This window comes from Mastigoproctus giganteus, chromosome 13 (genome assembly GCF_048544385.1).
Source record: "Mastigoproctus giganteus isolate SK-2022 chromosome 13, ASM4854438v1, whole genome shotgun sequence".
Taxonomy (NCBI): Eukaryota; Metazoa; Arthropoda; class Arachnida; order Uropygi; family Thelyphonidae; genus Mastigoproctus; species Mastigoproctus giganteus.
Window position 1 is genome coordinate 62,052,011 of NC_143587.1, and position 16,400 is coordinate 62,068,410.

Sequence of the window (16,400 nt, forward strand, 5' to 3'; positions counted from 1 at the left end):
CCTCACACTTCCTTGCACCATGTAGCTAATAATAATATAGTGGATTCCGGTTATTTCGGCCACCGGTTAATCGGGGCAGCCGTTTAATCGGGGCAGGAGACCACAGCACTGGAGATTACCCTACGATTTTCTCCAACGGTACCATGTGGTTCGGTTGAAATTCTAGAGGTCACAACCATAAAACAATAAAAACAATTAGTAGTCACCTGTTTATTGGGCTTTTCTGTTAGTAAAATCTATCATAAACGGACAGTAAACTCGATCTTATTGAATTTGTGATAATACCGACAGCTGGAATTCTGTGGGTTATTATGGTGAAATGTGTTTACACTTCCATTAAATGTTCAATCATATAAATCTTTTTACTGTTTTAAATTTTAATCACCACCCACAAATGTCAGTGAACAGAAATATTAGTAGTAGTAGTGGCATGTGATGCAAGAAAGCAAGTGTATGAGCTTATGCAGCATCAGCCAAGAAAAAAAAAAAAAAAAATCACACCATTCCCTCCAAATGCCTGTCCAGTTCCTCCTTAAATTTATTCAACCTATCAACTTTCACAACGACGACAGATGGAAGTTTGTTCCAGCAATTAACCACCCGCTGGCTAAAGGCAAATTTCCGCACATCTATTCTACATCTGTCCTTTCTTAATTTGAATTTATGCCCCCTTAGGTTCGTAATCTGAACAAGTAGAAGGATCCCATCAGAATTCAGCATGCTCAACCCATTCAATGCCTTATACACCTCAATCAGATCACCTCGCAGGTGCCTAGTCTCCAGCCACTGAAATTTGCAGAACTTAAGCCTCTCTTGGTAAGAGGATCCCTTCATTCCCCTCACCAATCTTGTTGCTCTTCTCTGTACACGCTCGCAAATCTACATCCTTCCTAAAATGAGACCTCCAGACCTGTACGCAGTACTCAAGGCGTGGCTTGACCATTGCCTTATACAGAGGGTAAATCAATTAGTTCATATGTACATATTACAGTACGTATTAATTATTCTGATTATCACGTATATTCTTCCGATTATCATGTATATTCTTCCGAATTTTCACATATCATTTAATTTTTTTAATTGGTAAGGTAATAAAGGGTAAATTTGTGCTTAATATATCTTTGCTTTTATAGCCTGTGCATAATATTCCTCTTATTTTCGCTAATTAGAATTGCTGTTTAATAGAATTAAAATTCAATTCACAAACGTTATCACAATGACCGGTGCTTACTTTACATCGTATAGTGAATGGTACTTTACTATGTTGAGTTTGTCGTAACATGATTTCATTGTACATGAACCAATTATAAAGGGGGGTACATTGTATTTTTAACTATTTACGTGAAACTTCGGATAATTGGGGCAGCCGCTTAATCGGGCCAAAATGCACAAGGCCCGATGTGTCCCAAATAACCGGAATGGACTGTAATAATAATAACAGTGGTGCAACAGGAAACATGATTCATCGAACCAGACGACCTTCTTCCAATCACTCAAGGTCCAGTTTCGATGCTCGTGTGCCCATTGTGGGCATTGTTGCCAGTGAACCATGGTTAGCATGGGCATTCGGAGCGGCCTGCCACTACGCAGTCCCATTTTCAGCAGGGTTCGATGTACTGTGTGTCGTGACACATTATGCCTGTCACCAACATTCCAATTACTGGCTAGTTGCCCTGTACCATCCTGGAGAGCCTTCAGTCACCTCGAGCATCGATGAGCTGTGGTTGTCCAACACTTCACCGGTGGTTCGTAAGTTTTCCTCCTTGGACCACTTTTGGTAGATACTAACCACGGCTGACCTTGAGCACCCCACCATCCGTACTGTTTCGGATGTGCTCTAACCCAGTCATCTGGCCATTACAATTTGGCCTTTGTCAAACTCGCTTAAGTCCGCTGGCTTTCCCATCTGAAGAACAAGAGTAACACTGATTAACGGAGCTCAGTATCAGGTGTTTTTTATACCGTGTCCTGACCCTTGCATGAACCGTAGTTCACCTGCAGTTAGCATTAGCATTAGAATTAGTAGAGGCATTTGATGCAAGAAAGCAAGCTTATGCAGCATCAGCCAAAAAAAAAAAAAAAAAAAAAAACCACTTCCACTTTACCTCTCTGTTCGTTCAAAATACCTGTCCAGCTGAGCCTTAAACTTATTTATTCTATCAACCTCCACCACAAGGGATGGGAGTCTGTTCCACCAACCAACCACCCGCTGGCTAAAGGCAAATTTCCGCACGTCTATCCTACATCTGTCTTTCCTCAATTTGAATTTATGCCCTCTCAGGTGATTTTTCTGAGCTAGAGGAAGAATCCCATCAGCATTGAGCATGCTTAAACCATTCAAGGCTTTATACACCTCTATCAGATCACCTCGCTGGTGCCTAGTCTCCAGACACTGTAATTTGCAAAACTTAAGCCTTTCTTCGTAAGAGCACCCCTTTGTTCCATTCACTAATCTTGTTGCCCTTCTCTGTACTCGTTCCAGCAGCTCTACATCCTTCTTGAAATGAGGCCTCCAGACCTGTATACAGTACTCTAGGTGTGGCCTGACCATTGCCTTATACAATGGAATAATCACCTCTTTATCCCTGCTGGAAAAATTCCTGTATATCATTGACAATACTCCATGAGCTACTCTTGCAGCCCGTCTGCACTGCTCAGAGAACTTCATATCTGCCTGCACAACCACCCCCAAGTCCCTTTCATTCTCTACCACTGTCAGTGTAGTACCACAGAGTTGATACGTTGCTCTGGGGTTGCTGTTTCCCATGTGTAGTACTTTACATTTGTCAATGTTAAACTTCATTTGCCACCTCTCAGCCCATCTGCTCAACCTTTCCAGATCCTGTTGCAGCAGCATAGTGTCAGTAGTGTCCTTGACAACCCTGCCAACCTTTGTATCATCTGCAAACTTGGACATTAAGCTTGATATACCATCATCAATATCATTTATAAATACAGAAAACAATAATGGACCCAACACTGAGCCCTGAGGGACTCCACTAATAACATTAGTCCACGATGAGCAGTGTCCATTGATTACCACTCTCTGTCTTCTCCCCCTCAACCACCCCTTTATCCATAACAGCAATTTGCCTCCAATGTCACACTGCTCCAATTTGTGTAGCAGTCTTCCTTGTGCAACAGTATCAAAAGCCTTTCTAAGATCCAAGTATATAATATCAAAGTTATTCCCTGCATCCAATTCTTTTGACTGCATCATAGTATCCAATCAAGTTGGTCAGGCAAGACTTCCCCTTAACAAAACCATGCTGTGTCTGAGCTATAACTGAAGTCTTGTCTAAATGATCCTGCAGTGCTTCTTTAACCAGTGCCTCCATTAATTTTCCTGGAACAGAAGTTAAGCTCACAGGTCTATAATTACTTGTGTCAGCCTTTGATCCTCCTTTGTGAATTGGGGTCACATTTGCACATTTCCAGTCTATGGGTACCTCCCCTGAGTCCAAGGAAGCTCTCATAATTATGGCTAAGGGTTTGCTTACTTCCTTTGCTGCCTCCTTTAATATAACTGGATAGATCCCATCCACCCCGGGTGCCTTTCTTGTGTTTATCTTCAACAGTTTCTCCTCCACTTTACTCCCAGTTATTTCAAGATTCTGTAGCTTACTGCTAGAGTTGAATACACCTCTGGCATTCCCCTTGCTGAATAACTCCTCATGTGTGAATGTCGATGCAAAATATTCATTTAGTTTGTTAGCTACCTGAGCAGGATCATCAACAGTTGACCCATCAATATCAAGTGGACCAATCTGATTCATCCCCTTCCTTCTAGAGTTTACATAAGTAAAGAACTCTTTGCTGTTTTTCTTTGCATCCCTTGCCAAAGATTTCTCGTAATCTGCCTTCGCCTGCCTAACCTCCTTTGTAACTTGGTTGCATATCAACTTGTATCTATCATAGGCTTCTGTGTCATGTGTTAATTTGTAAGTATCCCATGCATTTTTCTTCTTTGCCATATGTCTCATTAGTTCATCTGACATCCATTTTGGCCTAAACCTTGAACAATATTTCTTAGTTGGTATGTAAAGCGTAGTAGCTTCCAAGATAAGTTCTTTGAATGCCTCCCATTTTGAATTTGCTGTTGGTAACATCATCAGTTGGTCCCACTGTATAGAACTTAAATACTGTCTCAGTCCATCGTAGTCGCCTTTACGGAAGCAATAACCCTTCCCTTTACCCCTAATGGTAGTTACCTCTTTGAGTAAATCCCACTTCAGCACACTGTGATCACTGCCACCTAGTGGTTCATTTATCTGCAGATTCTTAATGCATGAAGAATCACTGCTGATAATCAAATCAAGAGTATTCCTCCAGTTGCTTCGATTTGCATAACAACTCACTGGTCATAATGTTTTGGCTCATCGGTGTATTTCCAGTTTGGAAATAAATATAATAATAGCAATATCTAATGCCATACTGTGTAGGTTTTGAATGTTTTATTATTTTCAAATATATCCCTATTTTCTTTGCCTGTACTGTTAAATTCTATTTGTTCTATTTCATCCACATTTTGTTCATGTGCACGTTCAGAAGAAATATGAGCGCTGGGAACTGTACCAGTCTCACACAATTTGATGTAAACACTAGCAAACGCTCTTGAATCCAGTATTCTGCGGTTGGGAAACCATCAACGGTATTATCTACAAGCAGCAGTAGCACTTCTACCACAAAAACCGTTCACAAACCTCATATCAGCATATTCAGCACATGTGAAGATGTGTGGCATTCTTAACAGCACCAAACAGCGTCAGGTTATAACTGCTTCTTGGTCACATCTGATTCACTGAGCTGTGCATGACAGTTTCAAACAGCTGTATCTCCGTATCCATTGAGAATTGGACACATGTTTATATGAACTTTTTTACTCCGAATAATCGATACTATTACCTCCCCAAAATATTTACTATTCCTCTTGAATCACTCTGTATGTGTTTCAGTTAAAATGCACCAGGGTATATCTCACTTATTTTAAAGGTTTATGTTTATTTTTTTATTTGTTGGACCCTTTATATTATATTTTGATGGAAATTTTTGAATTTGATGTTAAAATTAGACTATTTACAATTTAGATTTTATGATTTCTAAATGAAAATTTTGGCTAATCAAACAGCTTTTTTTTCCCAAAAGGAAAGTTGTTCTTTATGTTTGGTTTAATTTAAAAATGCCATTTCTGTATTTCTGAAATGAACCTAAACCAGTTTTATGTGTCTAACATTTGGCAACATTAGACAGAACAAACACAAGTATTTAGCTTCGAGTGCTGGCCATGAGTGCAGTTATGACATATCTTCTCATGTGGAAACTGCTATATTTGTTTTTATTTTTTGTTTGAAACTATGTTTCGAACAAAAATAAAAACAAATATAGCAGTTGCTTTGTACTGGTATGGACATAGATATATATCTCTGTAATGAAGCCCTTTTCATCCATTCTTTGTCCATTGCAGTTAACTGGAACAGAGATTTATTGATGATTTCAAACAAAATTGTTCACATCCTCGAGGATATAGTCCTGGTGCACATCCACAAACACTAGGAAATTAGTTTTATTATAACCCTGGTACATTCTGAAGAGTTACTGTGAAGCAAACGCTTTGGTGCTTGTGGTTTTGTTCAGAAATGGTTGTTAGAGAGCATGGAGGCCTATTTGTTATCTTGTGGAGGAGCACAGTGTACAGTTTTGCTTCTGTCTTTAGCATTGTAATAAAATAGTATACTTTTGTAATTGCTTGTGCATGAACAGACTTTTTTTTTTTTTTGAAGATAGGATGGGTTAAAGATAGGAACATTCAGTCTTGGAGCCTGTTTCCCCCCATCCCAGTGATAATTACTTTGAAGGATAATATGTTATATTATTGGGCCTGTATTATGCAGGAATAGTTCCATGTGAGCATCATATGACATTTTAATTTGAGAAGAGGAAGACGAAGCTCTTTATATTTCAAATGCTTGTTTTATAAGTGGGGTAAATGAATGAAGAGATGTAAAAATTGTCTAAAATTGATGGTGGAGTATCTCCCCAATGCTTCCCTTCCGAAATGCTTATATTTTCCAAAAGTATAATTGTCCTCTTCTTCTGACTGTGGTTAATGAAGAGTCTTTATCCCAACTTAATAGATCACTTTGGGGATGACATTGAGAGGATCATCAGGCATCTGAACTGCTTATATACACTATTTGGGAATTGAGGGATATTATTCAGTCTGCATTGTTAAATTTAGATGTTGCTATTGTGGAGTCTATACTAAAGCAAGTAAATCACTGCTAGTATAAATATAAATAGTTTACATAATAAACAGTCTTCTCTATTAGTGAAACGTTACTTATTCAAGATAGTGCAATATGTGGTAACTCGGTGTGAAGGTAGTCACAATATTAGATACAATTAAATCGATGCCTTTACACTACATATGCAGTTTTTCATTATGAGTTCACTATAGTGTATTTACACCAATAGTTTATAGTGTATTTTAAACTCATAATATATTATGAGTTTAAAATACACTATAAAAAAAATGTTTCATGGACCAGAACGGTTGTCATATATCGCAGTGATGCGATATGTGGCAGTCCTTTAAAAATATTTTACGGATGTTTGATCTTTTAGAATGTTAACTTTATAGTTTATTATCCTTGAAACTATTAATGAAGGGACTGAAATAAGTTCTGTAATGTATATCTGATCATTTAATTGTAAAATGTTTGACAAATTCTATATAAATTCCATTAGCCTAGAACAATAGCATTTCCATATCTTGTACTGAAATTTGACCCCTTTATCTTGTAAATTGAATTCATATGAAAATTCCAACGGGGTAAGAATCATTAAAGAGTAATTGATTTTTTCCTTCACAGTTGCTCTTGTTTTTAAATGGAGGGCATTTCCACACATTCCACAGTGTTATATTTTAGTTTATTGCTAGCAATATGGAGAAATTAAAAGCAGTTTGCAATAGACACACTGATGACAAGTTAGGTTGACAGCCACATGTACTCAATAGCTGTCAGTTTGACTTGTCATCACTACTGCTGAGAATGTATTGCTTGTTATTTGATTGATAGCATGAATAAGACACCTAGGAGAGTCCAGCAGGTAGCCACTGTTATTGACCTTTAAATTTAATTATATTGAGTGATTGCATTGCTCTTGAATAATTACTTGAATTTGCAGTTTTCCACTTGAAAAAGAAAGAAAAAATAGTCATAACTTAAACATGCAATATTAAATTTTTAATTTGAGCTTCGAATATAGTTGAGTTGCCCAGATGTTTTGTCCACCTTATACAATATGTGTAAGCAGGTTATATCAGTGTGATAATGGAGCTCATATAATCATTAGCATTAGTAGCGGCACATGATGCAAGGAAGCAAACTTATACAGCATCAGTCAAAAAAAAAAAAAAAACCTTCCCATTTCACTGATTCATTTATTCCAAATGTTTCTCTAGTTCTGCCTTGAATTTATTTAAGCTATCCACTTCCACAACAACAGATGGAAGTTTGTTCCAGCAATCAACTACCCGCTAGCTAAAAACAAACTTCTGTACATCTATTCCACAACTGTCTTTCCTCAATTTTTTAATCTTTGGCCCCTCAGGTTTGTAATCTGAGCAAGAGGAAGAATCCCATCAGCATTGTCCTGCTCAATCCATTCAAGGCCATATACATCACACCAGAAGCTGCTATTTGCAGAACTTGAGCCTTTCTTCATAAGATCACCCCCCCTTGTTCCCTTCACCAGTCTTGTTGCCCTTCTCTGTACTCATTCTAGCGGCGCCTCCGTAGCCGGGTGGGAAGGAGCAGCAGTGCGTAGCACACGCTTCTTGATTAGACCGGGGTTCGAGCCCGTCACCACCAAATACGGAGCTTGCGGAAAGGTCAGGGAATGACCACCGCACCGGAGCAATATGGCCTTAGTTGCTAATGCTCCTAAAAACCAAATAACAACAACAACAACAACAACAATACTCATTCTAGCAACTCTACATCCTTCCTAATGAGGCTTCCAGACCTGTATGCGGTACTCAAGGTGTGGCCTGATCATTGCCTTATACAAGGGGATAATCACCTCCTTGTCCCTGTTCACAAAATTCCTGTATATCATTGACAAAACCCCATGACACTGCTCAGAAAACTTCATATCTGACTGCATAATTACCCCCAGGTCTCTTTCATTCTTCACTACCCTGAGTGTAACACCACATAGTTGGTACATTTCTCTGGGGTTACTGCTACTAATATGCAGTACTTTGTATTTGTCAATGTTAAACTTCAGTTGCCACTTCTTGGCCATCTACCCAACTTTTCCAGATCCTGTTACAGCAGCATACTGTCATTACAGTGATTAACAACTCTGTCAACCTTTGTATCATCTGCAAACTTTGACATTAAGCTTGATATACCTTCGTCAATATCATTAATAAATATACAAAACAACAATGGGCTCAATATCTTAATTATATGAGATAAAATTATTAATTTGTTAGCAATTAAAGCAATAATTATCTGGGTTCATTATTAAAATAAAGATAAAAATGGTTTATGTAGAAAATTGAAGGATCATATACACAATTTATTTTACATTTCAGCCTTCTTATTATGCTGGGAACTGCAGTTGGTGGTATTGTTTAGTAAGTGTTACTTTAATTCTGCTATTCAGTGGTTCGGTTTCTTAATACTCTGACTTTAATATATTGATATATTGCTGTTGTTAATTCTTTTTTGTTATATCCATTAAGTAAAAATTTAAAAAACTTATTTAAAATTTTATACCTTTAAATTTTAGCCATACATGTTCACTTGTAAATTTCACTGCAAATTTCAAATATACAATATATTTCAGAAACATGTTCTGAAATATATTGTATAATCCCATGTATTGAGCACAATAGCTCTGTTATATACTATCATGTTCTGATAATAAACAAAGTAATGAGTTTGGTGCCCAATTACTCCTCTACCCACCTGCTACATTTTTTTTTTTAGTGAAAAATACATCACAAAATACATTTTGTGAAAAATTAAAAGGAAACAAAAACCTTGATTTGATTGAGCTAAAGGAACATTTCTGAAACAAGCTAAATTAATGGTAAAATATATGTAAGAAAAGGGAAAAACGTATAAAATCCTGAAATCTAGTAACTCCTAGAATTTTCAAATTTGTTTTGATAAAAGGTTGAAATATCAAAAAATACTCCACATCAGTGGTTCATTCACTTTTAAATTTTTAAACAAGGGCATGGGAGGGATATATCTGCTATCGCCACAAGGTTCTCTGAGTAACATAGTCACTATATTCAGAATATAGTAATGGAATGTATTCTCCCTATGTTATTTTTCAAAAATCACAATTGCACTCTTACCAACAATCTTTTGGGGATAGGGAATATTTTCTTCCTGTGCCTCCCCCCTTGTTTAAAAATTGGAATAATGAGAATCAGATATTGTGTAAGGAAAGCAATGATAATACTTTGCTACATTCACTTTTTAAAATTTTAAACAAGGGCATAGGGTGATATATCTAATATCTTCCTTAGAGTTTCCTATATTTGGAGCATTCAGTCATAATGGAAAAGGATTTGCAAATGCAATTATCAAACAGGCTTTTATGAACTGGTAAACACTAGATCTACTGTATCAGAGCAGTAAAAATCTCAAATAAAGTGAAGTGTGTTGATATTTTAGGCTTGATATACAATACTTTAGTCAGATAACGTAAATGATTTGTCCAAAGGGCAAATTTCAGGCTTTTACCCAAGCAAATTTTTTAATTCAGGGATATACCAGATTTTATACTTTTACAGTAACATGCACACCTACAAAACTAAATGATTGGGAAATTGTTGTGGGAGGGCTGACATTCCCATTTTGCTCACATCTTTAATGTATTTTTATAGGGAAGTGGCCTGTTATTAAAGAACACTTTTAATTTTTTTAATAGATGGATTATGCATGATCCTGTACTTTATAGTAGAATTTCTTAACTTTTTTGATAATGTGGCTTACTTCCAGAAATTTCTTGTAGTCCATCCACCTACAAATCAATAAAGGCTAATTTATATATATTAATTTTTTTTAACCAACAGTGCATAAATTGTAACTACACACACTTCTCAAAAACATAAGCATCTTATAACTCTTTTATGTATTTGTCTGTTTATGATTGGTGTAATATTGCCATTAGTATTAGTAGTGGCAAATAATACAAGAAAGCAAGCTCATCAGCATCAGCCAAATTAAAAATTTACACTTTTCTTTTACAATTTACACTAATTCAAGTCTAATGTCAGTGTCTACTTCTTTTAACCTATGCACAGAGGTGGCTTTAATGGCGGGTGCACCGGGCACGCGCCCTGGGCCTTGACTTCTGAAGGGCCCCGCAAAACCCCAACTTTACACTTTTTTCTAATGACACCAAGTTTGGTTTCATATGTGCAATTTTAATTACGTACAAGTTTACAATCGGCAGTAAAACCTGATAGTATGTTTATATTCGCTTATTTTCATTATTTCATTACTACACTGCATACTATACACATACGACACTGCATAGGCTGTGCTACCGCTCATCAGAGCAATAGAATCGTATTTGCTACTTTGTACTTACAAAGGTTTTCCTGCAGTGCAGACTTACGATATACACAAATACGCGTATATCATATATTATTGAAATTATATTAAGATAAAATTAATTCCTGTTGTTACATCAGTGCCTGGATTTTTGTAGTTTATGAATAATTTTTGAATTTTAATTAATCATTAATTTATTGCAGTATAACGAAAAATCTCTTCTCTAGTATTCTAATCATTCAGCCTATTAAATTTTATATTTTTCTTTTCATTGGTAGGCTACCAATGGTAGCTAGAAAAATGAAACGACATCTATCAGGGGCTGAAAAAAGACAAATTAAAAAAAGACGCAAGCAAGTTGCCAACCAACAGAAAGGAGCATTGGACAAATTTATAACTGGCCCTGGCCATTCAGGCCATCATAATTCGAGCAACAATGAAGATGAAGAACAAGGAGCTTCCATCAGTCAACAAAAAGAGTAAGTTAAAGCTGAAAACCAAGGCATAGAAGAAAGCAACAATGATGAAGAAGATGAAGAACCAGTCAACAGTCAACCAGGTGAAAAACCAGTAGAAAAAAATATAGAAGAAAGTCCATTAGAAAATATTGAAATGCAAACAGAAAATATTCCATTCGAAGTTACACTAAAAGATATTGCTCTCTGGCCTAACGTTTTATCTAATGAAATGGTTGAATTTCTAATTTCAAATGAACCAAAAAATATAGGCAATATAACTACACTTAAATCGGTCTATAAACACAGTGATCACATTTACTACAGTGGCTTGTGTAAAGACCATTTTTACAGAAAAATTTCGAATGGTGAAAAAGAAGAAAGGACATGGCTAATTTTTTCCGAAACATCCAGATCAATTTATCGTTACCCATGCAAAATGTTTTCGGGCTCAAAGTCTAAGTTGACTACAGGGTTCCAAAATTGGAAAAATATTGGAATAACTTTGTCCAAGCATGAAATGTCAAAAGAGCACGTCGCTTCAATGTGTACATTATACAAGCGCTCCTCTATGTTAAATTGCATTGATGTTCAAAATCTGCAAATTACTTTGCAGAAAGAAAATTATTGGAGAGAGATTCTGTGAAGAATTGTATCCACAATAAAATTCCTCGCAAGTTTGGGCATTGCTTTTAGAGGCCATAATGAGAGTGCAACATCTTCGAGAAAAGGCAATTATTTGACTAGTTTAGAGTATTTGAGCGATTATGACGATTTTTTAAAGTTGCACTTACAAAAGTATGGAAATCAAGGTAGTGAACACGTAAATTACTTATCGCATCAGACGTGTGATGAACTTTTGCAAATAATTGCCGATTATCTTATGGCACACATTGTGGAGGAAATAAAATGCGCAAAATATTATAGTATTATTTTAGATTCTACACCCGATGTTGTGCATGTGGATCAACTTACTTTTGTAGTGCGCTATTTATCAGCAAATGGGGATGTTAAAGAAAGATTTTTAAAGTTCTTCCCTATAGAAAGACATGATGCAGAGTATCTAGAAGAGACAATTTTATCTACCTTGCAAAATTTGCTAGTAGATATAAAATATTGCCGTGGACAATCGTACAACAATGCAGCAAATATGTCGGGCAAGTACAATGGTCTGCAAACAAGAATAAGACAACATGCTCCATCAGCAATGTTTATTCTGTGCTCCAGTCATTCACTTAATTTAGTTGGTTATGTTGCTGCAGAGAGTTGAAGTAATGCTTCCAGATATTTTTTATTCATGCAAAATTTGTTTGTTTTTTTCTCTGCATCAATGTTTCGATGGAACATGTTATGCAATAAATTGGATAAAGGTTCTTATACATTAAAGAAATTGTCAGATACAAGATGGTCTGCCAGGGCTGATGCAGTTTTAGCTTTAAAATGTGGCTACAAAAATATAAAAGAGGCATTAGATGAGATATGCAATTCCACAAAAGAAAAAAAAATTGTTGTTATTGAAGCAAAATCATTACTTAAAGAAATGAATGATTATGAAACTGCTGTAATGACAGTCCTATGAAATAAAATTTTGCAAAGAATCAATGCAACAAGTAAATCTTTACAATCTATTGACTGCACAATTGTTAAAGGTGCATCATTATTAAAAAGTCTAGAAATTTTTATTAACGAAAACATAAGACATAATTTCAATGAAATTGAATCAGAAGTTAAAGAACTAACAGATAAAACATTTGAAGATGATCGCAAATGAACATGTACAGAAAATCGAAAGGAATTTTTTTTACATAATGTACTCTACGTAATATGTGATCATTTAATAGCAGAACTGAACAGATGCGGAAAAATCTATGAAAATGTTATAAGTAATTTTAGAGTTTTTTTCCTGTTTACATTGTGTATAGAAGAAAATAAAAACTGCGTTAATAATTTAATAGAAATGTATAAAGATGACCTTGATTCGAGTAATTTTAAAGATGAGTTGGAACAGTTTTTAATATTTTTAGATGACGAAGACAAGCGATCAATTAATAATATATACAAAAAAGCATTAGATATGAAAGCAACTTTTCCAAATGTGGAAATTATTTTGAAAATTTTGTTAACCATGCCAATTTCAAACGCATTGGGGAACGCTCATTTTCTTGTCTAAAAAGAGTAAAAAATTATCTAAGAAATTCAATTTCAGAGGAAAGACTAAATAATATGGCTATTTTATATACAGAGAGTGATTTACTTAAAATTATTGATTGTGATGAGATAGTTAATAAGTTTGCAAAACGAAAAGCAAGAAAAAAATTTATTTAAATATTTTCACATTTGTAATTTTAATTTCAAGTAAAATTCTATGATTTTTTTGTTCAAATTTCTGATTGTTACTCCTATTGTACATATACTATCATTAATTATAATTATACTTTTACATATGTTCAACTATTAGTTCAAAACTTTGTGATTATTATTATGCTATTATTAATTATATTATACATATTTTATATTCAAATTTTATTGGAAATAAAACATTAATAATACATAATATTTTTTATTTATTTAAAAAAATGGTTAACATGTATTTTTATTTTCCCTGTCTCTCTTTTTTTTTAAGGGGCCCAATATTTTCTTCTGCGCCCAGGACCTCAACCGACCTTAATCTGCCTCTGCCTATGCATACCATGAAGTACTATGGGATATGGTATTTTTGTCCATTTGGGGTTCTCATAAAACAAAAGAACAAAAATTGTTATTTCCTAAATACCTCACTTCCAATGTACATTACTACAGAGTGTGTGAAACCAAACTCTATTGAAAAATTGTACATGGGTGGTATGCAGCACATTTTGTATAAAACAAATTTATCATAGCTCTACTTTTCTGTTTAAAAAAATAATCTGTGATGGATCAAAATTGAAGAAAATATTGGGCATACATTAAATTCACACTGATATGATTTAAATAACTGTTTTAATATATAAATGTAATGGATGGGCTGCCCACAGGCCACTGCTCCTGGGTTAATTAAATGAAAATAATTGTTTTTGATTTCGAAAATGATTTTGTTGCAATTGAAATTTTTGTTTGACACAAAAATGGGAGAATGCATTCTATGAAAACAACATGACTAAGTCATCAATGTAATGACTGAATAAACTGATGATTATTTTTATACTTGTGTTTGAATCCATGAGATTGAATGTATATGGATGATCAAAAATTCTATCATATATTCAGTACTGCTTGAATATAACAATTTCATTGAATTTAAGCATATACTCTACTTCAATAATAAAGTTTCTAATAATATATGTTATTATAGGAATTTGGTTGACTGACTGAACTTTTATTCAGTCTTTCAGGTTCTAAAAATGTATTACCACAGTTTAGCACTCGAGCCTTTTTCCTGTATCTCCTACCTCCGTAAGTAAATGATATGTATTCTTAAACATTGATTTTAATTGTTGCTTTAGATATTTTGAGCTAATGAGGCCTTCTGAATGGGCCAAAAATTTGTTGCCTTTTCTTAATTTATTATTTTTTGTTTATATTAGCGGTTCAAATTAAAATTGAAATTTATTGTTTGAAGATAAAAATGAATGTTTCTCTTGCAGGATTTTGAGAATATTTTGAATGCATGACCCCAAGGCTGTGTTAACATGGGTGTGTGAAATTGGCTTGTGTTCAAAATATTCACAAAATATTGCACTGCCATTTGCCAAAAGAAGAATAGGAATTTTGTCTCCTTTAGTTCACACCTTTATAAAAATACATATGAACTAGATTAACAATAATAATCAGCACACCCAATGGCTCAATATCTGAGAACTTGAGACAATGGTTCTTCAGTAGGGTAAATTTTTACTTGTAGAATTTTTGTAAAAGAATGGGAGAAGTTTACCTCAATGTGATATGTAGAACACTTCCATATGATACTCTCCAGAAACGAATGTTATATTCATTTTTAATTTCTGGAGAGTATCACTTGGATTGGAAGTGTTCTATGCATGATGGCGCCTCCGTAGCCAGGTGGGAAGGAGCAGCAGTGTGTAGCATATGCTTCTTGATTAGACCGGGGTTCGAGCCCGTCACCACCAAATACGGAGGATGCAGAAAGGTCAGGTAATGACCACCGCATATCCCGGAGCAATATGGCCTTAGTTGCTAATGCTCCTAATAACAGAGTAACAGAGAGTTCTACGCATCATATTGAGGTAAACTTCTCTTATTCTTTAACAGATATTGAAATCAACGTAGAACGTATTAAGCATCACAGCTCTGGTTTTTACTTGTAGAGTATAGCCCTAAAACTTATTGAATATAAAATCCCTTGGAAGTTTTTAATGATGTAATAATTAAATAATATAAATATAATTCTAGAAATGTCTGTCTTCAACTAGAAATGTCTGTGGTCATATAATACTGAGTGCAATTCCAGTACTTTTGGAAATTAGTATCCCAAAAAAACACAAGAAATCTTATCCATTTCACCTATCCATTCCCTCCAATAGTCTGTCTGGTTTTTTATTGATGAAATGACATTGTGAAAAGATTCTGGTTTTCATTATAAAGCAGCACAGTTTCAGTTTTGTTGGAACAGTGGACAAGAAGACAAAAGTGGATATACATAAAAATTTATGATTTTTTGTAATGATTTAGAATTAGATTAATAGTATTGGTAACATTATGCAAGGAAGCAAAGCTTATACAGTACCAGCCAAATTACCCATTCATTTGCTCATTCCTTCTAATAATTTGTGCAAACCTTCTTTAAATTTATTCAAGCTACCCACTTCCATAACACTAGGTGGAAGTTTTATTCCAACAATTGATTACTCTCTGGCTGAATGCGATTTTGTACACATCTATTCTGAAACCACTCTTTTTTAATTTTTTGTGCTCTTGTGTGTGTTTCATCTGAGAAAGAGTAAATATGCCATTGATATATAGTTTACTTAGCATTTTTAAAACTTTATATACTTTAACTGCGCAACAATGCAGATGTTTAGTTTCCAGCAATTGCAATTTTTTGTCTTTTTTGGTAAGAATCTTTTGTGTTCCCAACTAATCTTGTTGCTCTTCTCTGCATCTTTTACAATAGATCTGTATCTTTCCTAAAATGAGGTTTCCAAGCCTGTATGCAGTAGCATTAGCATTAGTAGAGGCATTTGATGCAAGAAAGCAAGCTTATGCAGCATCAGCCAAAAAAAAAAAATAATAATAAATAAATAATAATAACAATAATAATAAATAAATAAATAAAAAATAACCAATTCCACTTCACCCCTCTGTTCGTTCGAAATACCTGTCCAGCTGAGCCTTAAACTTATTTAGGCTATCAACTTCCACG

At 34.8% G+C, this 16,400-nt stretch overlaps 1 protein-coding gene across 4 annotated transcripts in view; it reads left to right on the top strand.

The window, feature by feature from the left end:
- LOC150076113 (Na(+)/H(+) exchanger beta-like) overlaps positions 1-16,400 on the top strand; it is a 493,086-nt gene that overhangs the window by 297,179 nt on the left and 179,507 nt on the right. For all 4 annotated transcript variants that reach the window (XM_090387862.1, XM_090387861.1, XM_090387863.1 and 1 more), the window contains 2 exons: positions 8,606-8,647; positions 14,405-14,473. In XM_090387862.1, coding sequence (XP_090243988.1) covers positions 8,606-8,647; positions 14,405-14,473 — 111 coding nt within the window. The remainder of the gene's footprint in view (positions 1-8,605; positions 8,648-14,404; positions 14,474-16,400) is intronic.